Source organism: Meles meles, chromosome 7, assembly GCF_922984935.1.
Source record: "Meles meles chromosome 7, mMelMel3.1 paternal haplotype, whole genome shotgun sequence".
NCBI classification, from domain to species: domain Eukaryota; kingdom Metazoa; phylum Chordata; class Mammalia; order Carnivora; family Mustelidae; genus Meles; species Meles meles.
This window is the reverse complement of record NC_060072.1, coordinates 91,385,046-91,406,991: the sequence shown is the minus strand read 5'-3', so window position 1 is coordinate 91,406,991 and position 21,946 is coordinate 91,385,046. Positions and strand designations below refer to the sequence as shown.

General features: G+C 44.8%; 1 protein-coding gene across 2 annotated transcripts; it reads right to left on the bottom strand.

Annotated features, from left to right (window-relative positions):
- Positions 1 to 343: 343 nt before the first annotated feature.
- On the bottom strand, positions 344 to 20,385 carry COPZ1 (COPI coat complex subunit zeta 1). 2 transcript variants are annotated; one of them, XR_006819736.1, is made up of 9 exons: positions 20,305 to 20,385; positions 9,359 to 9,427; positions 7,930 to 8,011; positions 7,216 to 7,307; positions 5,378 to 5,433; positions 3,989 to 4,097; positions 3,778 to 3,829; positions 2,555 to 2,593; positions 344 to 1,749 (listed from the first exon to the last, which is right to left on the bottom strand). XR_006819736.1 is itself a non-coding variant. In XM_046013406.1 (9 exons), the coding sequence occupies exons 1-9, from the start codon at positions 20,320 to 20,322 to the stop codon at positions 1,702 to 1,704; spliced, it is 534 nt and encodes a 177-aa protein (XP_045869362.1). In that variant the 5' UTR covers positions 20,323 to 20,385; the 3' UTR covers positions 344 to 1,701. The 2 variants fall into 2 exon arrangements, 1 of the variants encoding a protein (XP_045869362.1); XM_046013406.1 differs by having other exon boundaries at positions 3,989 to 4,066.
- Between the last annotated feature and the right edge of the window lie 1,561 nt (positions 20,386 to 21,946).

The window sequence follows — 21,946 nt, the reverse complement described above, 5'->3', positions numbered from 1 at the left end:
CCCACGCAGGTGCGCGTCTCCGGGTTACTAATGGCTGAAGCGGGAGCAGGCAGCTGGCTTTGAGGTGGTGGTGGGGGGCACTCAGTTCCCTGGGACTCCCACTGAGAAAATACCACCCCCACCCCACCCCTGGCGCCAATTTCCAGGCGAGGGGACGGAGGGATGCCAAGGAGGCAAACTGCCCCGTAAATTAGGGATGGGGGGCTGGAATGCTGGGGAGTCTCTGAGGTAGGAGGGAAGAAATATTATAAGATGGGGAGCAATGGGGGGGGGGGGTTGCTGGAGGAATAGAAACAGCTGCCAAAAAGAGAGGAAGAGGAACAGAAACATCACACAAAGGCAGTTTGGAAAAAGAGATCAGTTTTATTCCTCTTTGCACAGAGCAGTATATGAAGGTAGCTATCTCCTGACTCCATACATCTTGGACACAAAAATGCTCCCTCAGATATGCCCAGTTACTCATCCCACTTCAGTCTTGGAGAACTGGCAGTTAGTGGGAGGGACAGAAGGCTTAAGTCTCAGGAAGGTTTTTCTGAGACATTTTTGTGGAAAGTTTCCGGTCAAGGGGAGAGATTAGACCCACAAGTGGGTGTTCCAACCTCCATCTTCCTGGGGAAATCCAAATCCCAAAGGTTTTCTGAGGGAAGGGACCTCTCTCAGCGACCTAGTGAGGGAAAGAGCGCAGACCTACTGCCTGGATGTAAGGCTGAGGCAGAGAGAAGACAGGGTTAAGCGGCAGAGATTGCAGACCCGGCAGAAGAGTGAAATGCATGTGGGGGAGTGAAGGGGACACAGCCCAGAGGCCCAAGTCATAAATCCCACCCCTCCCCAGTTCTGAGCAAAAACTCTTCTTCCCAAGACTAAAATGGTGTTTTAGTTCAGGGACTGGCTCTGCTCCAGGGCACAGCAAGGAGAAGCCAGGCCAAGATCCCATGGGTAGGGAAGGTGGAGAGTCAAGGTAGTGGACCAGGAGACGGATGCTCCTAAAATGAACACTCACAAACCACAGTGGTTTTGAAGCTATAAAGGATCAGGCTAAAGAATGCAGCTGTGACTGAAAAACAGAATTTTATAAGCCCTATCCAATAAAACTTAAATCCTTGCTTCTTCCATTCTGTCCCCAGCCCATGAGCTGTTCCCAATCCTTTTTCCAAGGCTGGAGGACAGTGCAGTAAGAAGGGATGGGAGGAAATGCTGAGGCCAATTAAGTGAGGCTGTAGTTTGAGACTGGATATGCCACCCCCACTCATCTATAGAAAAGAATTCTCTCTCTCCCTCCCCTTGCTAACATATGGGCTGTTGGGATGAAGGCCCAGTAAAGGTAAAGGGAGGAAAACACTCAGCACATTCTTTCTCCTGCTTTGATCTCAAGTGTAACTGCAACAAAGGGCACAAAAGTTGAGAAGAAAATATGGGGGGTAGGAGAGCATGAGAGCATAATCCAGTGTAAAAAGGAAAAGGGTGCTTCCCCTACCCTGCGTTTAGAATCTGCTGGGAGTTTTACTCCCAGACTACAAAAAAGTAAGAAAGGATAAGAAGCATACATTGGAGTTTGGGGAAGCAACCAGACAGAATGGAGATTTAAGGGTTCCATGTAATCCCCGAGATGACCCTGAGAGCATCAGCTGGGGGACTGGATGAGAAGTCACAGCAGACGTGTGGATTTTTTGAAGGGGTGAGGAGCCAGGAACAGTGAGGTCTTCACCGAAGGAGTGACCACTTGATCTGTTCTTTGGCTGACTGCAGCACCTGCAGGGACAAGGGCGGCAGTTGAGGGGCTTGCTGGGGGGCAGGGCAAGGACAGAGATTGGGGCTCTCCTTCCCCTCACTTGCCTTCCCTGTCCTTAGAAGAATGGCAAATACAAAATCCCCAAGGGTAGAGGGATGGGAAGAAGCTCTCTAAGGCCCTAGAGGATTGTCAGTTTGGGAAATTCCAAAAAAATTCAAATCCACTGGGGGGATGAAGAGAGAAGAGGTATACCTGGGAGGAGAGAAAAAAACTGGGGGTTACTGGCCATATGTTACAAAGGAGTAGTTACCACATCCAGATGGACTTCTTAGTGAGAATTCCAAGTAGGTAGAAACAGAATCCCTCCCTTGCCCCCCACATGAGGTAGACAAGCTATCCACAAAGTAGCAGGCTAGATCTGTAAAACCTGCTTTACTCTAGAATATGCATTTCCAGCTTAGCCCTCATTTGAATAATGAGAGAGAGAGAGAGTGTGTGTGTGTGTGTGTGTGTGCATGCGCGTGCGTGCACACACACAGACCATCTGCTTAAGGCCAGCCTCTGCTGGGGAGTAAATCACTGAAAGAGGCACCAGACAGGGAGGGTTTGAAGGGTACAGAGCAAGGCTGACAGCCACTGCTCACAGGAACATGGGATAGGAGTTGGGTGGGTAGGGAGTGTTTGGCTGTATGAGTCCCCAGTTCTCTGAGCACTAGAGCCAAGAAAAATGTACCTTCAGTCTCTAGACTCATTCAAACTTGGGCTGGGGTGGAATGCTAGTCTAGCCTCTTTACTGGTTCAGTCCACGTGGAGAGAAAGACATACCTGAGACACAGTCTGCTCCGTAAGGGGGACATCTTCGCCCTATGACACAGAGAGACAAACATTTAGCATGAGAGGAAGGTGGGGGTAAGACCTGACTGAAGTCAGTAGTGCAGAAGCCTTTCAACTGAAGCAAAAGGCAGATGCCTGACTTCTCAGTCTCTTCTAGGTAGTACAGCCACAATTTTCTTGGCCATAGAGACTGTGAGCAGAAAAGGGTCATTTCATCCATCCTCTGTTTTAAGGCAGTTGGACTTCTTAAAAGATTTATTCCATTCCAAGTAATCAGCAGGTTATCTGATCCTCAACTTGCGGGTGGGGGACCCGATTCCCTAGTCAGAGAAGACCTTCCCTAAATATCAATATCACGAGCGAAAGGATAAGGGGGAGCCAGGGGTAATTTAATGGATCCCGCAAGGCCTGATGGGTAACGACAGCATGTTAATTTGAAGAAATAAACTGCTGCAACAGCAGCCTGAGAAGGGGAAGGCGGGAGTGGGTGGTTGTGGGGGGGCCCTCTCTCTTGCCACATAGAGACATATGTTAGAGGAGAAGATTAAACTATGCAAATGGAGCCCACAGCAGTTAAGGGAGAAGATTTCCCATTACCTGACACTTGTCAGCCTTCACTCTGTGGAGGTCAGAGCTGGGACATTCTATGAATGGGGAGATTTGCTTTGCTTAAACATCTCTGCACCCCACAATTTGCTGATGGGTTCTCTCTATACTCACCATTATCTCCCTAGCAGACTTGGAGGCATCTATGGTTAACTCAGAGGCCCCTTTCTGATATTACTATCAAAAGAGGACTGAGGTTCTCACAAATAAATGCTTCCTGAGAGAGAGGTGATGTCCTCAGACTTTAAGACAAGAAAGACACTCCCCTGACTCACCAGATTGGGATCCATCCCCAAAGGAAATATTAGTCAACCTCAAGTTACTTTATAGTTTCAGAACCATTAATATCAAAGTTTCTTTTATTCATCTTCGATTCAATTAAGTATGTATTAAATGTCCCCTCTGTGCAAAGACTATATGGGATGCTAGGTACCAGGTAAGGGGCAAAAGTATGCTCCTTCTGCTGCCCCTCTTTGAGACAACGAGAATTTGAAAGGGAAGGGGAAGACTCTGTGTATTCTATAAGCCCTGACCTTTAGATGCATTTAGCAGGTATGGCCCTGGAGGATGAGTAGATGGGGGATGTAGGGGAGCACACTCCTGCTTACCCTTAATGCCACCCGGTGTACCACTTGCTGGGGATCACTCTCTAGGATCACCCTAAGACAAAGAAGAAACCATCATTCACTCTGTCCTGAAAGACAAACTCCTTCATTGTGGGGATACTCTGGTCACTCAGCCACTCGCCTTAGGACAGAGGCAATTATCCCACTCCCTTACCCGAAATCCAAGGAGGTCCAGGCAGGTCAGAAAACTTACCCTCCATCTACAATTTCGTCCACAGCCAAGAAGAGCCCTTCCATGTTCTCCAGCAGAGCTCGCTTTTCTACATTTTTCCTGAGTCCCCAAGAGAAGAGAAAAAACCAGCCTGTGTATGAAAGGAATCCTAGGACATTGTCTGAGTTGGAGATCCAAAGCTAGATCAATAAAATATCTGCACCAACCACACAGACTAAAAAGAAAATAAGTACTTTTTGGCTTATCCACTCTAAACCTCTTCTTACTCTTAGTTACTGAATAAGTTTCAGGAATGTCAGGAAAGAGATAAAAAAAAAATACAGGCCATTTCTGACTATTCAAGAGTTGATTATCCAGAGCTAGTTTCTTCCCTACCTACCGTAATGCGGCTACTGACACTGCTCATGAACACGGACATCAGTGAGTGGAAAAAAGAAAACAAATAGCTAAACTCAATCTGGAGGTGGCAGGACGTGGAGAGGAGTTGAGTGCAAATTCTCTTTGCACTTAAGCTCTGACAAACCTTCTAAGCCTCTCTCTGCTCCCCCCCTCCCCCTCCCTCACCAGCTCTTCTCAGGCCTTGAAAAGAAGCCCAACTAGGGGGCTGGGAACAGTCAGGGCCCTCATCCACCAGCCTTAGATCTGGTGGTTGTGCACGTGACCAGTCACATCCGTCAGTTTGACTCTTTCACTAGATCACCGAAATGAAGTCTATTCATTCACCTGGCTAAGAAATAAATCATCCCCTTCCTGAGGAAATCTGAGCCATTCGCCCTGCTGGTTTTGTGGGGCTAAGAGCGCCTGCTGTTCTGCTCCGGATGGCGGATGGCTGTCTGTACTGGGTTCACTTGGGAGCTGCTGGGGGAATGAGGTTCAGACCCCTGGATATTTTCAGGAAAAGTATCTTATATCTCTTCTGTTGCCCATCTATGTGGGGAACAGAGGGCTGCTAGGGAGGTGGAAAGGGAGGAGAGGGAAAATGGCATATTCTTCCTGTTCTAAAGAAGAGAAAACCTATGAGCTAAAGTTAAAAACTGAGAATGTTACCTCCATTCCCAAGGCACTAATGTTACATCTGGGACATTTTCCTATGCTTGCCCTTTTCCCACTTCTAATGAAGTCTAGGAAAGTACCTTACCACTGCTCAGAACTCTGAAAGAGCCACTGGATAATAGGAGAGTAGAGAGACAATGCTCCCTCCCAGTCCCCTTCCTTAGGAGAATTATCCCACAGGAGGGAAGTACTTTCCATACAGTCTCCCCTATCAGTGCAAATTACTCTGAAATAATAAGCCTAACTTCTCAAGGTAAATCAATTCCCTGGAGCCTCTGCTAATTCTCCCCACATACCCCTGGGCCTGATAAATAGTGACTTTATCTCCCAAACAGATGTCAAGAATGGCCTGCTCACCTCAGCATCTGGCTCAATGAGTCAAAGAGGCAATTCAGAACAGCCATGAGCATCAGCTGTTGGGAAACAGAAGAAGCAGAAGGATAAGGATCAAGGCCCTGAAAACTGTTACCTGAACACAAAACCCACTAATTCATTAAGCATCAAAATACACAGGCTTCCACAAAAGACCAAAAGCATAAGGTGGAAGTGAGAGCAAAACAGGAAGAGGACCTGTGGTTTCTCACAGAAATAAATTCGGCTACACAATCCCACACTTCGAGGTGTCTCTTTGACCAGATTGTTCAAACTTTCCCATCGCAGTCCTCTACACATGTCTTTGCCAACTGTATATGTGTTACTTGGTATCTCAGGTAAAGAAATCATTAACCAAACAATAGCTAAGGCCAGAGGGTTAGTGGAAAGAGCAAGGCCTTTGGCATCAGACAGATTTGGGCTAAATCCCAGTTGAGCCATTTCTAGATGTCTGACCCTGGAAAAGTTATTAGGCTGAACCATAAGAAGCTGCCACTTCTGTAGTTCAACAGTGGTCATATGCAAGTAATTTCATATCATCCCTCATGGTTTGGTTTCCTCAACTATAAGACAAGGGCACTAATGCCCACAACTCACAGAAGTGCTGTAAGATTTAGGTAACAATGTACCTTACAAAAGATTTAAAGTAATAAGAGCTTCAGAAGAACTGGTTCTCTCAAACGTTTACTTTTGCTTCAAGTTATGTGGGGGCTTATTTTTACTTATCTTTTCTCCTAGACGTTGCTACTTGAGGTAAATAGCTTTTCCTATGCATAGGAAACAGGTTAGGACTATACCCACAGGCTTCTCAGGCTAATCCATTCAGAATGTGTGGCTTCAACATGACCCCAAATGTTGGCTAACTGACCCAAACTCAGTCAGGTATGGACCCTTCACAGCAGGAGGAAGCATCCCCCTAACCCTGACCAAACCTCAGGAATCCATCTATTAGGGATGCCTAGGTGGCTCAGTGTTCGACTCAGTTTGGCTCAGGTCATGATCTCAGGGTTGTGAGATCAAGCCCTGTGTCAGGCTCCACACTCAGCATAGGGTCTACCAGAGATTCTCCCTCCCTTTCCCTCTGCCCCTACCCGACCTCGCCGCCCCCCGTCATGTGCGCACGCATGCATATTCTCTCTCAATAAAATCTTAAAAAAAAAAAAAAAAGAACAAAGAAATCCACCTTTACAAACACTATACAGCAAAGGCCACTGACACATGTTAGTATGTATTAAAATATATATGGTGTCTCCTACATGGAGATAAAAGAGCAAGAGTAATTTCAGGGGGCACCTGACTAGCTCAGTCCAAGGACCATGCAACTCTTGATCTCAGGGTTGTGAGTCTGAGCCCCATGTTGTGTATAGAGATCACTCAAATAAATAAAACTTTAAAAAAGACAAAAGAGGGGCGCCTGGGTGGTTCAGTGGGTTAAAGCCTCTGCCTTTGGCTTGGGTCATGATGCCAGGGTCCTGGGATCGAGCCCTATATCGGGCTCTCTGCTCGGCAGGGAACCTGCTTCCTCCTCTCTCTCTCTCTCTCTCTCTCTCTCTGCCTGCCTCTCTGCCTACTTGTGATCTCTATCGGTCAAATAAATATTAAAAAAAAAAAGAAAAAAGAAAAAAGCAATTGGTGAAAATTTCCACTCTAGGTTGATTTGTTTGCTAGGCCATGTTTGTGAGGTCAGCAGAGATCTCTGACAACTTTTTAGCCCAGTCAGAAGTCAGAGGGATGGGGCACTTCTAGGGTCCCAACGCCGTACTTGCCCTGCTTATGGTTTAGGAAGTGGGATCAGAGATAGCAAAGAGGGGTGGAATTCTCACCTCATTTTCATAGGAGCTGCCAATCACATAGAAATAGAGATCGATACTGCTTTTGTATACCACTGTCAGGCCTTCCAGGAGGGCAATTTCACCTGGGGGTGGGAGAAGGAAAGGTGGAAACAGTGGATAGACTGAGATAAGAAAGTAGGATAGAAAGAGTTACCATGAACTCCGGGCATCCAGCTGTTTGGGCTGAAGTAAGGTAGGTCATAATAACGCCCAAAGACCAAAGTTGGCCTGCTTTTTTCTTCCCCATGGTAGCAGAAGAAGGGAAGTACAAACTTGGGGAAATTGAAGTGTATCTTCTCCTCTAACCACCTCCCCACCAACTACCCTTATTTCCCTCCTTGTATATGAGACAGGATACTAGTCGATCCTTCGGAGGTGAAAATGCAGAGCGGTCACCTTTACAGACTTCCATTTACCTGCCCTAATGGATGCGGTACAATAAGCAGAGCTGCAGTTAAATTTGTCAAGTGAGGCTCATAAATCCAGGGACTAGACAGGTAGCTAACAGCCAACCTTCCAGCACGGTATTCCCGCGTGAGGTACACTCACCTCCCCATTACATTCCGAAGAGTTTATTATATGAGGGGAGGAGGAAGACAGAGAAAAAGGAGGCAGTCATTTTATCCTTTCTCTGCAGCCCTGCTGCCACCCCCTGCCCGCCATGGTTCCCCCAACACGGGGAGCAGTGAAAGGAAAATAACCTACTGTCAGTCCGATGGGTCTTGTTGAAAATGTTCTTCTCAAAGGCCTTTTGCTCCTTGACACTGGGGTACGTGTCATCATAGTACTGGTCAGAGAGAAAGGAGATGGGTTGGGTCATTAGAGCTGGGAGCCCAGAATGATTAGTGTCTGTGTTTTGCCCTGGATCTTGGATTTCTCTCCTTCAAGGCATGGGGTGAGGGAAAAAATACTGAAACAAAGAAGGAAGAACTATGGAGGTAGGGAATGGCCGGTGAGTAAGCAAATATTAAAAAAAAGAAGAAGAAGAAGAAAAAGAAGAAACAAAAAAACCAAAACCCTTATAAACACCTTGCTGTAAACATGCCCACCTCACATTTCTAAGACTATAGGGGAAGAGGCCTGCAAGCTCTATGATAAAGCCCTGCCCCCAACTGCATTCCAGGACAGCAATCCCTAGATGAAGCTCATCAAGTGCTCCCTAAGAGCTACCCATGTTAGGGAGCAGTGCTAGGGAACACAAAAAGCCCTAGAAGCACAGAATGCTTCTTTCAGACCCTCACTTACAGTATGAAGCTGAGGAATGGGGAAAGGCTGCAGAAACCAAGGCAAAGCCTACCCAATCCCTCCATCTTAGCTCTCTTTTCTGCAAACTGCAAGAAGCAGGAGACAATCTAGCACATTGTTGAGCCCACTCCCAAGCCCTCCCTGGCACGGGGTGGAGATACAGGCTGCTAAATCGCTCTGCTCTTTAGGGGCTAATCCGTCGCAGTCAGCTGAAGACCTATGACAGGTCTGGCATTTAGTAACTGGATAACTGTTTCAAAAGGTGTCCTGCATAGTTACATCCAATTACAGGGAGGAACAGCTGGTGAATTCTAAACTAATCTCTACCTGCTGATTGATTTATGCTGTGCTCGCCCGGAGTTAATACACCAGGGACAGAAAAAATTTCCGCAGGAGGGGGAGGAGAGGGGTGTCCTTTCTCCTCTCTTTCAATAGATCCAAAGTTAGAAACACCACACAGGGATGTCAGGAGGTAATAAGCTTGGTGGTGACTGCAGACCTAGGGCTGGAACCCTGGAACTACAAGAGAATTCCCTGGAAAAGCCCAGGCAAGGCAAAAAGGCAGAAGGAAAAGGGACAGGAGTGATGGGCACAGGCAGTCTGCTTCTCACACCCAGGCACTGTACTGTTCAGAAACCAAGGTCCCCAAGCTTTTCTCTGCTCTGATGCTGACAACAAAGGAGGTCAAAATCTGTGGGACGCAAGTATGGAAGCAGGGCAACTAAGACACAGAAGCAGTTTGGGTTTTATCTGGAGTAGGCACAGGAAAATGGAAGGATTCTCAAAATTACAGTATCAAGGAATATGAGATAATAGGAGCAGTCCCTAGATCCAAATTTCAGAGTAAATCTTTGTCTTGCTCCTAAGTGAATTTCAAAGGGAATCTCACCTTGGCAAAAAGTCGATCTCCATCATTGTCCAGAATCAGGATGGCTTTGACAGTATACAGGGAGGGTTCCTGAAGAGATATGAACATAACCTTCAGTCCTGAAGGCTCCTGCCACCACTGACAAACCAGATACCTTTCCCTTGTCCGCTGGGGCTGCAAGGGGATACAGCAGTGCCTCTGTATGTCCCCTATCCCAACCTAGTTAGATTTAGGCAATTCTCACTGAGAATGATCAAGTGGTGCATGAACTGAATTGAGGGAGGAGGCATTTCAACAAAGGACTCCAAAGCAGCATCAGAGAAGCAGTTTCTCTGAGTCAGACACACAGGGGGTTTAATCAAGGTAGGCCATGCTGTTATTTCCAAATATTATGCTACAGTTATTTTCCAAATTACTCTCCCTCCCTGGTCTCCCATGCACAGGTAGGTATGGAATGTGACCAGATTAATTAACAGGCACTGCACAAGGCTATCTGAAAACAGGGTTGAATGCCCTAGTGTACTTCGAAGTTTCTGCAGTCCCAATGCAGTAGCAATGCAGAGGCATAAAGCAAGCCTTCCCTAAACCACCCACACACTGAGCAGAAGGAAATGATCACGGATACGTGTGCACACACTCATGCACACAGACACACCAGTTCTGAATGCAGCCCAGTGAGACATCCATCTTCCAAGACTTCCCCTATGATCCCAATCCTTCTACTACTCCCCCAACCACTACCACTTAACTTATAAGACATAAACCAATCTGATTTTGGGGAGAATTAAGAAGTAGTAAGAAGAAGATCTAAGAAGCCTTGAGCCTAGATATAATGAGCAGGACGGGGGTGTTCTTTTACTACCCAAAATCAAATTTTGAGGACAGTGGCTCTCATAAAGGAACCACAGCCTCAGTGGCTTAATGTAACCTTAATGGTTACACTCAAACAACCACAAAACATCACTTTCCAGAAGCTCCTCTACTCCTGCAACTTCTAGGGAACCAGCTAACCAGGAGACGAAGAGGAAGGAAAGGAAGGCAGTATTATGTGTATGGAAGGTGTCTGCAGGCTCAGATTTCTTGAATTTCTTTCTTTCTTTCTTTTTTATATTTTCTAATCAGGCTCCATGCCCAAGGTACTTACAACCCCAAGATTAAGAGTCGCATGTTCTACCAACTGAGCTAGTTGGTGTCCCTCACGTTCCTTGAATTTCTAATCAACATTACCTACCACTGATATCCTTCCCTTGTGCTATGAGAAAGGGCTGTTGCTCTGCTGCCTCCACTTCCTGGCCTTACTTAGGAAACCCACAGTCCTCACAGGGGCTAAATATAATCTCTAAGTATAAGTTTAATAAAGACCCAAGAGTGAGGATAAAAGAATTATTGCCAAGGATCCAGAAATTGCAACATCTACTGAGGTTCCAGGTTTATGATTCCATGCAAAGAACCCACCCCACCCTCAGGGAGTTAAAAATGAGAGTAAAGGGAACCCAGTCTTTTGACAACAGGGTGATGAAGAATGTAAGCTTTCCCCCACTTGAATTCTTGAGAACAGCAAATTTTGTGTTTTGTTCACTGATTTATTCCAAGTGTCCTAAAGATTGTGTGATATACACTAAACTTTTGGTATTTGTTAAATGATAATGAGAATTAATGAAGTTTGAGGATAAAGTAAAATTTCTTGAAGCAGTAAGCATTAAGGGACCCTCTTATAATGAGACTTCCAAATACAGGGAAACGTTCTGGTGCGGCCATTCTGAGTGATCTTACTACCAACTTATCTCTCCTCTGATAAACACTCCTTAGAAATGCTCACCCTACACACATTACTCCCTGAAATAAATACTCTGTCTCAAACTAAGGAACTGTGTCTAACAGAGGGAAGTCCCCTAGAATATCATCTAAAGGGTCATAAACAGAGAAGCTTTCCTAACTCCCATACCCCACAGAAAGATTTTCCCATAAAGCAGGCACAATTCTTAAAAGATTTTATTTATTAATTTTGACAGAGAGAGATCACAAGTAGGCAGAGAGGCAGACAGAGAGAGTGAGAGGGAAGCAGGCTCCCTTCAGGGCAGAGAGCCCGACGTGGGACTCGATCCCAGGACCCTGAGATCATGACCTGAGCCGAAGGCAGTGGCTTAAACCACTGAGCCACCCAGGCGCCCTAAAGCAGGCACAATTCTATAGCCACTGGATCCTCAACTCACCAAAAGGGATGCACCCATGGGAATGAGTTTCCTTAACGAGGAAAAGAAGCCCACAGGGAAGGAAATTTAGAAGAGATCATTTTCCCTACAACCTTTTCCCTGGAAATCTTTGGCTCTGTTCCTCTCTCCACATTCATAGGAAACTTGGAGAGATTCCTAATGGTTTAAACTGGGCATTGATCTGGCCATAGGTAACTGGTTCTTGCAGCTATAGAGTCTGGCATCCCTAGAAAGAATGGAATGGATCCCAAAGAAAAGAAAAACCCTACAGCCACGGCCAACTAGGAGAGAAACGATGCCCTTTGTGGCCAATGGGGTAGAAGTGCCTAAAAACTGCTGGCAAAGAAACAGATCCCTAGGTTCCACTCCTAGCTTTTCTCACTGGCTTCCTAGGAGATGCTATCAAGGAATGCCCCCAAATAGGAAGTGGAGCTTACTGGGAAGGATAAAAGACAGGCAAAGGCAGGCAGGCAGAAGAACGATCTGATTTACTACAGTTCTGAAAGAGGTAAGAAGGCACTAGAGAAAAAGGCTGATCATTTCAAACTTCCAAAGGGATAACCACCCTAAATGAAGCCAAGAATTTAGGCATGAGTCTAAATGCTGCTTTAATTCTCCACTCTGCTACGGCTGGAGCCGGCAGCTTCTCCTTTACTTCTCCTGCCACCTCCTGACTACTGCCGGTTCCACTTCAGGAAGGGGCCTTTACTTTACTGGAGTGGGGAGGCCAAGCGTTCCTCTCCTACCATAAAACCAGCCAGTTTAAAGGCCCCAGAAGCCATTACTGATAATGTAATTTCATCTTAAGTTTTTGCAAAGGTAAGTTTATAAATAACTCCCAGCTATTGAGAAATGGGCCTCCTGGACAATGACTAGGCTTGACCTTGTAACACATTAAATGCTGATTACTGAAAAAGACCCTACAAGCTTAGGGCCATGTTCAAAGGATTTAAAAGGTCTATTCTTCCCTCCCGCTCCCGTATGTGTAGCTGCTAGAAAGCTTTCGAGACAAAGTTCTGTGATGCACTGACTTTCAGAGAGCCACAGCCTGAGTGTATAACAGAACTTCACCTCAAATGCTAATAGTGCCTGGAAATGATATGTAGGCAGACTGGTTTGTGGGAGGTTGGGTGGCTCAGACAGATTTTCTTGTGTTTTTATTATCAAGAAAACGAGACTGGGCTCCTCAGGAGAGTTGAAACAACACGGAACAAGCAACTAGCCTGCTGCAAAGGAGTCTTTGATCTCAACCAGAGGCTTTCTGAAGCCTGGTGAAAAACATTATCTCCCAGTACCCCGCCCCCAGCACGGAGGGGACTAGAGGGGGAAGTCTTTCCCAGTGCTGCCCCCTGTGGGCCTTCGAATGACCTGCAGGGCTTCCTCAGAATTATAGCTGGCAAAAATATTAAAAAGGCAGCTCTGGATAAAAGCTATTTGTGTGTCTTCTAAGTCAAACTAGGGGAGATGGGCTCTGAAAAAGCACTGAATGAAGTCAGTTCACAATGTATACAGTAAGAGGGCACTCCGGGATAAGATCATGGAATGCCACCAGAAGAGGATGGGTGGGGGGTGGTGGTGGTGGTAAATCTTTGTAGCAGGCAGACAGGATATTTGAGGCTAAGACTGGTTACTTTATTTAATTCACGGGGGTGGGGGGGGTGGGGCCGGGGAACACAGCCAAGAAGGCTTTGCAGAGTTGGAGGATGCCACTCACAGAGCTGAAAGGGCACAACTAAGAATACGGTTGAGATTCCTAGAAAGTTCTTCATTTTCCACTTATAAAGAAATCTTTATGGCCATGCCAAAAGTAGTACCCTGCTTGGCAACAGGTTTTGAACAAGAAGAAACAAGATGCCCTTCCCTCAACCCTATTTATAAAGTAAAACCAAAACAGTATAAACTAGAAGGAAAAATTCCTAGATATGACTCCCAGGTCCACGTAGCTAAGCAGGTATTTTGCTCCCTGATTCTGTGCCAACTTCTTTAAAATGAAAAGCTCCGCTGGGGTTGAGGGCTCCAATTTGCCACCTCAAATGAAAAGAATTAACTCAAGGATTTGACAATGAAGCATAGTTTTTATACACTACCCAAGGTTTGCTTAGATTCAAGCACAATTCAGGAAAGACTATAAGCCATAGGTACCACGGAACATAACCCAGATGCAATGAGACCGAATACTGGCTATAAAGAGGAAACTGAACACAAGTCTTAGGAAAAAAGAAGTGATGTCAGGAAGAGACCAGCAGGAAGAATCTTCCTATCTGGCATAGATAAAAATGTGAAAGCACAGTCACTACAAAGAACTCATACACTACAGGAGAAAATATCTCTAAACTCCAAAACCCCTTTATTATAATCTAGATCAGCCATTAATACAAATCCTACCTTTCTGTGGGACTCTGCTTCTTCATCAGAGAAATTAGAGGCCTGACCTAGATCAGTTAAAGTTAATACCTTAAGTTACAGAAGACCTCTTTGATAAGCTGATGAAATCTAGGGACCCCGTTCCCAGAAAAATACACATTCACAAATTTTTATGGTTTCAAGGAGCTCAGAATTAAATATACTTTGTGACGATAATAAGATGGTGTGGAGAGGGGAGGGGAAAAAGGGGGAAATGAATGATACTTTTGTAACTCACCCCCTCTCCTCTGCCTGGTTCCAAATAGTGATTTCAATAAATATGTTTGGTCTTCATAAATTAATGAATATGATTGAGAAAACTAACGCAGCCAGCAGGGGGAGCAAAGGTCAGCACCTTTCAATGACTATATTTGGTGACTGTGAGAGAGGAAGGACAAAGGTAACCAAGCCCAAGCCCTTCAGGAATGCAAAAATCTCAGGTCCTCTCTTAACATTCAGAAAGCCGGATGTCTGACTGGCTCAGTCGATTGAGCATGCAACTCTTGGTTTCAGGGTTAGGAGTCTGAGCCCCACAATGGGCCCAGAACTTATTAAAAAAAAAAAAAAAAAAAAAAAAAAAAAAAAATTTTTTTTTTTTCCCCCCAGAAAGGCTATCTGTAGAATTTTTCCCCAGGGGCCACATAGTCAATTCTCCAACTGTTATGAAAGTGAAAGAATTACAGAAATGCCGGACAAAGCAAGCAGCACTGGAAAGAGGAGTTGAACAAGCAGAAATCAGAGTACTCCACACCCTAGGCCTGAGAGCAACATTAGAACTTCCTGCCTTCCCAGTTCGGTAATCCAAGAGCTCTCATTTAAATACCACTCGGTAAAGGGAAATATCAAATGGAACTAGATCCCTTTCTGCTGAGTTCTTGGTTATGATGTTTCATGCTATCTGGGCCCACCCCCAACCCCTGCCCAACATCTGCTAGTCTAAGAGAATGAGTTGACAGCCTCTGTGTTCATCTTTCAGTCTATCAACCCAAAATTCAGAATCACACCCGAAGGGATAACGCAGATCCTCTGCCCCAGTTTGTCTCCCTCTACTAAGTCCACAAATAATAGAAAAGGAGTTGAAGAAAATTGGTAGAGATATCCAAATGCATGGCTGTAGGTGGAGATATCTGCCTCGACAGTGGGAGAATTAAAGAACCACACGGGAGACATGTGCTTCACCTGCCGCCTGAGACTTAGGAGACACAGCAGGAAAAACTTCTGAAGAGATAGACATGGTCAAACACCAGAAGACGAAAGCTAGGAAATCTAAGAATAAGAGAACTCCTCTAATAATCCAATCTGAGAGAAAAGCAAGATAGAATGAGAGAGGGCCTCTGCCAGTACCAGCATCTTATAAAGTGCATGGACTTGCCCTCCCAATCCATCTTCGTCAGCTGCTTGAGGGTACTCTGCCCTCCGTCTTTCTAATTTCTAATTACTCTACCATAAGTGGATAGGTAGGCACTGATTCTTTACTCCTGTTCTATCCTTTACTTGCTTCTCAAGTTTCCAGTTCCATAACTAGTTGTCTTGTCAGTATCCTAACTCTAACCAAGTTGTGTCAATGGAGTAAAAAACAGTAGCAAATATCTAGATGAAAAAGACCTTAAATCTGCCACTAGGCTCCTTCAAATATCTGGATAATTGCATGCATTCATCCTCTGCCTCACAGGGAAGACCTGGCTTCTCAAAGATCTGGCCTTCTTCATATGGAGACCCCCTCCTCCTCTTTTGACCGTGTGACAGCTCCCCTAGACCTTTGATATAATTTATACCTTGCCAGGGACCAACTCTTTCCCACCACTGTGAAGGAGAGGGAAAAATATATATATAAATACGTCGGAAATCTATAACGAGGTCTTCTTGGAGGGCAAGACATGGAGAGAGTTAGAAGCAGCGTCAATTGCTCTTTGGGGGTTTTAGTTCAAGCCGAGGTCTGCTTCCAGCAATCAACCATTAAAACAAGCCGGCCAGAGTAACAGCACAGTTTATTCTGATCATTTAATTTGAAGTGTCAATAAATTAAACTTCAATCAATTAAACTAGGTGTGCAATAACCCAGATGGACACCCCGACACCAACATAATCACAATAAAAATTTTTATGGCTGCCAGGGACCTCACCGGGGGCAGTGCTGGCACTGCTCGCGCCCTAGCTGAGAAATATATCTCCACAGTGCAGGAACGAGGAGATTGCTTCTCCTAACGAAATGGAGGGGCCAGACACCGGCAAGGACGCAGCTGGGAGAGGGGCACAGGGGACTGCCAGGAACGAGATGGGAGTGCTTTGGGGGCTTAATGTAATTGATACCTTTGCCCAGAGCAGGGGGAGGGGGCATTTAGGCCAAGTACCTCTACTGTTAGTGCCAAAGGAATTTAACAAAAGCCCCATTAAGATGATTCAGGAAGCGAAGGCCACAGAGCAATATCAACCTTTAAGTCACTGATGTATTCTGCATAGTTTCCTCCTCCATATATATGCACACTCTTGTGCACTCTGGATGCCCTGGTTTTTGAGTGAGGCTTAGAATTCGGGATTTGGCCATTGTTTTAGAATAAAAAACGTTACTAAGGGGAGAGAAAGGATAGAATTTAGTTTGGAAGAACACTGGAAAAACACTCAGAAAGTGAATCTATGGAGGATTAGGAAAAATGAAACCTATGAGGAAAGATTTAAGGATCTAGACTGCTAGAGTAATTCAGCTCTGAGGAAACAAAGGTAAAGGAGGAAGGGAGGAAAGGGATAAGTCATTATCTTTAAGATTTCATTGGTTATTAATGGAGAATGGTGACCTGCAGAGATCCCTCTCCATTCACAGCTAAAAAAGGGAGAACCAGCAGAAAACAGCAGGAGAGAGGAAGCTGAGTCCAAAGATGCAGGCTGGAAGCACTATAAAGCACTGGGAAGATAAGGTGATGAAAGGGTCTCTTTCCTTAGAGACTACAAGAGGACCTGAGAAAAATAAGACAAATCTGCTCAAAACCTAAAGCCAGATTACTTAATTCAAGAAAGAAATGACACCCACTGTAAAGTACCTAAATGAAGGGAAACTACTGGTATTTAGAAATTCCCATAATCAGATCAAATTTCGGTAGATGTTTCTTCATGACCCCTTCTAAATTACCCTTCCCTTCTCAATATCCTATGGCTGTGTGCCTTGTAGAGGTGAGGATGGAAGGATAATGTACTTTGGTCAGATTTCTCCAGAGGTCCAGTCAAACCAGGAAACAGCAATGTGAAAGGAGGAAGCAGACAAGAACTTTACAAGGTGTCTACCCTCTTTAAGAAGGAGTCTGTTCAGTATTATCACGGTACAGTAAACTCTAGTTCAGTAGAAAGCTAAGGAAAAATCCAGGTACTCCTCATACTTTTCACAACAAAGATGGCAATTTAAGTAATCAGATGCTGCTGAGTAAAGAGGAGGGGATGAGGTTAAAAAGGACCAATGCTGAAAGGTGATTCTGAATCTGTTGAGGCTAAATTTTGTGGGCCAGTTTGTGAGGGTAGAGAGAAATAAAAATTAAGGAAGTATCACCTAGATTCTCAACTACGGTTCCCCATCTGAAGCACTGAATACTGAAAACTACTTAAATGACTGTTTTTTTTGTTTGTTTGTTTGTTTGTTTGTTTGTTAACTTCTCCTAAGAATGGTACAAACTAGTACCATTGTGGATACAGAGAAGTTGATTCATTATATTAATGAATGCCTTAGGGCTTAATTCTCTCCTAGAACCCTGGTTGAGAAAAGGATGGAATGGTGAGAAATATCAAATTCTTGGGGTGCCTGGGTGGCTCAATGTGTTAAGCCTCTGCTTTCGGTTCAGGTCATGATCTTAGGGTCCTGGGATCGAGCCCCGCATCAGGCTCTCTGCTCAGCGAGGAGCCTGCTTCCCCCTCTCTCTCTGCCTGCCTCTCTGCCTATTTGTGATCTCTCTCTCTCTGTCAAATAAATAAATAAAATCTTTAAAAAAAAAAAAAAGAAAAAGAAATATCGAATTCTTAACTGAGACCCAAATATAATGAAACTGTAAAAAGAAAAAAAAAATGTTGGAAAGAGCGGACATAGAGAAAGGAAAATACTAGTTTAATACCATAAGAAGTCTGGAGACCAGCACACATACTGATACCTATAAGTACTTTGTCCCCAACAAAAGCTTTATATAACTGATGTTTAAAAGTACAATTCTGCAAACTGAAGAGGTACAAAGTCCATGATGAGAAAACCTAGTAACACGAAAGAGACTTAGTCTGGGAGGATGAGGAATCAAAATTTAATCCTTGTTTTGATATGTGCTTCCCTGAGCAATCCCTTTTCCCTGTAATTTGGTTTCTCCTAACCCCATTACATAGATTTCTCATGACAAGGAATCAGTATGGTTTTAAAAGCAAAGTTCAGGGGTACCTGGCCAGTTTAGCAAGAATCTGTGAAAGTGGCATCTTAGGTACAGATCAAAATGGATATAAGACACAGATTGAAACAGACTTCACTGAGGAAGCAGAGACTGAAAAATGAGGTAAGAGAAAATGTGAGACTTTCACATATACCTCCTTCAACTCACCACTACACACAGATTCCTGAAGAGGGCTCCCCAAGTATCATGTCCCTCAGCCCTATACCTCTCCTAAATAGATGTAGGGAGCATTTAAAACATTCTTTCTAAAAACTTCCAAAGAAACCAACTCCCTGGAATTTATCTGTGTCTTTTAACTGGTTAAGAATACTGGCTAACTGGGGCACCTGGGTGGCTCAGTGGGTTAAAGCCTCTGCCTTGGGCTCAGGTCATGATCTCAGGGTCCTGGGATCGAGCCCCACATTGGGCTCTCTACTCTGCAGGAAGCCTGCTTCCTCCTCTCTCTCTGCCTGCTTCTCTGCCTAGTTGTGATTTCTCTCTGTCAAATAAATAAAATATTAAAAAAAAAAAAAAAAAAGAATACTGGCTAACTGCCTGATACAGAAAATATCTTATTAAAAAACTACTCAGGGCGGGATGCCTGGGTGGCTCAGTCAGTTAGCCATTTGCCTTTGGCTCAAGTCATGATCCCAGGGTCCTGGAATGGAGTCCCACACTAGGCTCCTTGCTCAGCCGGGAGCCTGCTTCTCCCTCTACCTGCCACTCTCCCTGTTTGTGCTTTCTCTCTCTGACAAATAAATAAATAAAATCTTAAAAAACAAACCTACTTAGGGGGTGCCTGGCTGGCTTAGCTGATGGAGCCTGTGACTTTTAATCTCTGAGTCCAAGTTTGAGCTCCACACTGGGTGTAAAGATTACTTAAAAAAATAAAAATTGAAAAATTAGAAAAAAAATCTCAGATTTTAAGCTTGCTGCCTCAACTTGACCAATCCATACGATGAGAAGGAATTATCCCCATCTTTGCCATTTGAAAGAAATAAAACCTGTTATTCTCTTTTACCTGATGAAAATCTGAATGTGCACAATATTAGAGCTGAAGGAAAAGATACAAGAAAACTTGTCTTTGCAAAGTGCCTGAATTCAACTCAAGGAGATTGGGAGCTAATACTAATATCCCAAACTGCAACACAGAGCACTGTAGAGAAAAAATCCTCTAGTCCAGTTCTAAAGGAGTAATAGTATTTATTTGTTTCAACATGCAAAAGGGATCCTATGGGCAAGGAATCTATAACACCCTTTGACCATCAAAATTCTCATATAACCAAGGAAGAGTTAGCATCCCAGATCCTGCACTAAGAATTCCTAAAGTCTTAGTGGAGAGGAAAAAAAAGAACAAAATAAGGAGTCTGGAAAAATATTCTATAATCCACGCTAACTCTATCAGGTATTCCAGAACTTTGACAGAATACATTTACCATGACAAAACTACGCAAGGGGGATTAACAGGAGACTAAAGTAAAAGGAAAACCGTTTTTGGAAGAAATGTAACGTTATTATCAAAGAAGAGAGTCAAGCTGTGACATCCATCAGGAGAACCCTGTGATGACAAACACCTACAGTCTATTCAGAATTTGGGGCTAGTTTGAAGGTTTGGAGGAAGTCAAACCAGGCTATCATCCGTAACGCTCGGAATGAGGGGGAACCTAAAGGACCTCGCTCCAGTACGCCTATGATCCTACACATCCTAAGGACTCCATGTGCTCCCTGCAACTTTCCACGGATTCTGCCCTCTCCCCGGAAGAGCTTCCTACTCTAAACCGAGGCTTTAGTTCCTACAGTTTCTATACTAGGCCACACACTTATTCCAGGGACTGGCAAAAGCTTCGGTCCACGAGGATTACCTGGAATTCCCCCTGTCTACCCCCGCCCAGTCAGGTTGAACCCCAAATCCCGGCCCCTCTGGACACCGCAGCATCTCGGCTGCCCCTCCGGCTCCTACCAAAATCAGCGCCTCCATCTTGCCCCGCAGCTGGTGCCGACGTGGAGCCGCAAAAGCAACACCGCCGCTGATTGGCCCCGCGTCCTCATTAGACCCGGCCCAGAAGTGGGATTATTGGGCTATATAGTAAGAGCTATCTCTCTATTGGCCAATCAGTGTGCTAACTTGCCTGGCGGAAGCAAGGTGTCCAGCCAGAAAGCACAGGCACTTGATTGTCAGTTTAAGCACTCAATAAAACGCCAAAATCTCACGGTTGAATGGGGCGGGAGGGTCAGTGGGGCGGGGTTGTTTCCATGGGGAACGGAGGAAGCGATTATTAATTTTCAATTGGCAGAGAGGAGAACACGTGATATCACTGGCCTGATTTAGCAACTTTAATCCGCACTCCCTTTAGGGGGCGCTATGTCTCCTTAGCCCTCAGCACTGGTGGCTCTTGACGGAATCCTACCCTAATCCCTAATCCTTATTCCAAGAGCCCACCTTAGGCACTGGGTACCCAAGGTTGCTTTGGATGTTTAAGCTCTTCCCTCTGACTCGCTGATATCCCTTCAGTATCCTCACAAAGTCTGCACAACCATAGCGTAAAGCCAAGAGATGCACAGCGTATTAACTAGATAAAACAAGGGCTCCAGGAGCGCCTGGGTGGCTCAGTGGGTTAAAGCCTCTGCCTTCAGCTCAGGTCATGATCCCAGCATCCTGGGATCAAGCCCCTCATCTGGCTTTCTGCTCGGCGGGGAGCCTGCTTCTCTCTCTCTCTGACTGCCTCTCTGTCTACTTGTGATCTCTGTCAAATAAATACATAAAATCTCAAAAAAAAAAAAAAAAAACAAGGCCTCCAGAGTTAATTGCTACAGTAACACCATCTCCCCAAGATGGACTCCCACGCTTTGCTGGGCCTAGGGGAGGACAAGAAGCCAGTGAATTTCTAAAGCAGATTTTCTTTGACCAGACATGAAACGGATGTTAGAGCTTTGGAGACTAGAGAGGAGAGAGTAGGAGGGACAAAGGGGTAGAGGGTCCAGGATAAGGAAGGGTATATGGTACAGGGTCTGCGGTTTTCCAGTAGGGACAAGCTGTTGCAAAACGAGAAAAGAGAAGTTTACAGAATGCACGGATTTCACAATATGGAAGGTTTTTGATGAAGTTTAGCTTTCCCCTACCCTAGGTTCGTTGGTCCTGACTCCTCTTAAGTCGGGGACACCTATTGCCTTATATTATCTCTAAAGAGAGGGTGTTTTGTTTTGTTTTGTTTTCCCATTTCTGACAATTGCATCTTCAGGAGCTCTCCAACAAGAGCATCCAAACTGACCCAAGAGTTTTTCTAATAATTTCAGAGTAGAGCCAGAGGGCCTAAAAGTATAGAACAATACAAACCTAGAGTTAATATATGGTATGAAGGAAGGTATATGTTTTTCTGGTAAAGTCCCAGGTGACAAGCCTCATATCTGGAGGAAGTAAGGACTTAGCCTTTATCTGTTCTGAATGGGGAATTATTCAAACATTTAGCATTGTGCCTGGCATCACAAGGTTGTCCTTGGCTTGACAGCTTAATAATAAAACTAACATTTAATGACCATCTACTATATGCCAGGCACATGCTAAATCTTTGAATAGATTATTAACATTTTTATTTATTTTTAAA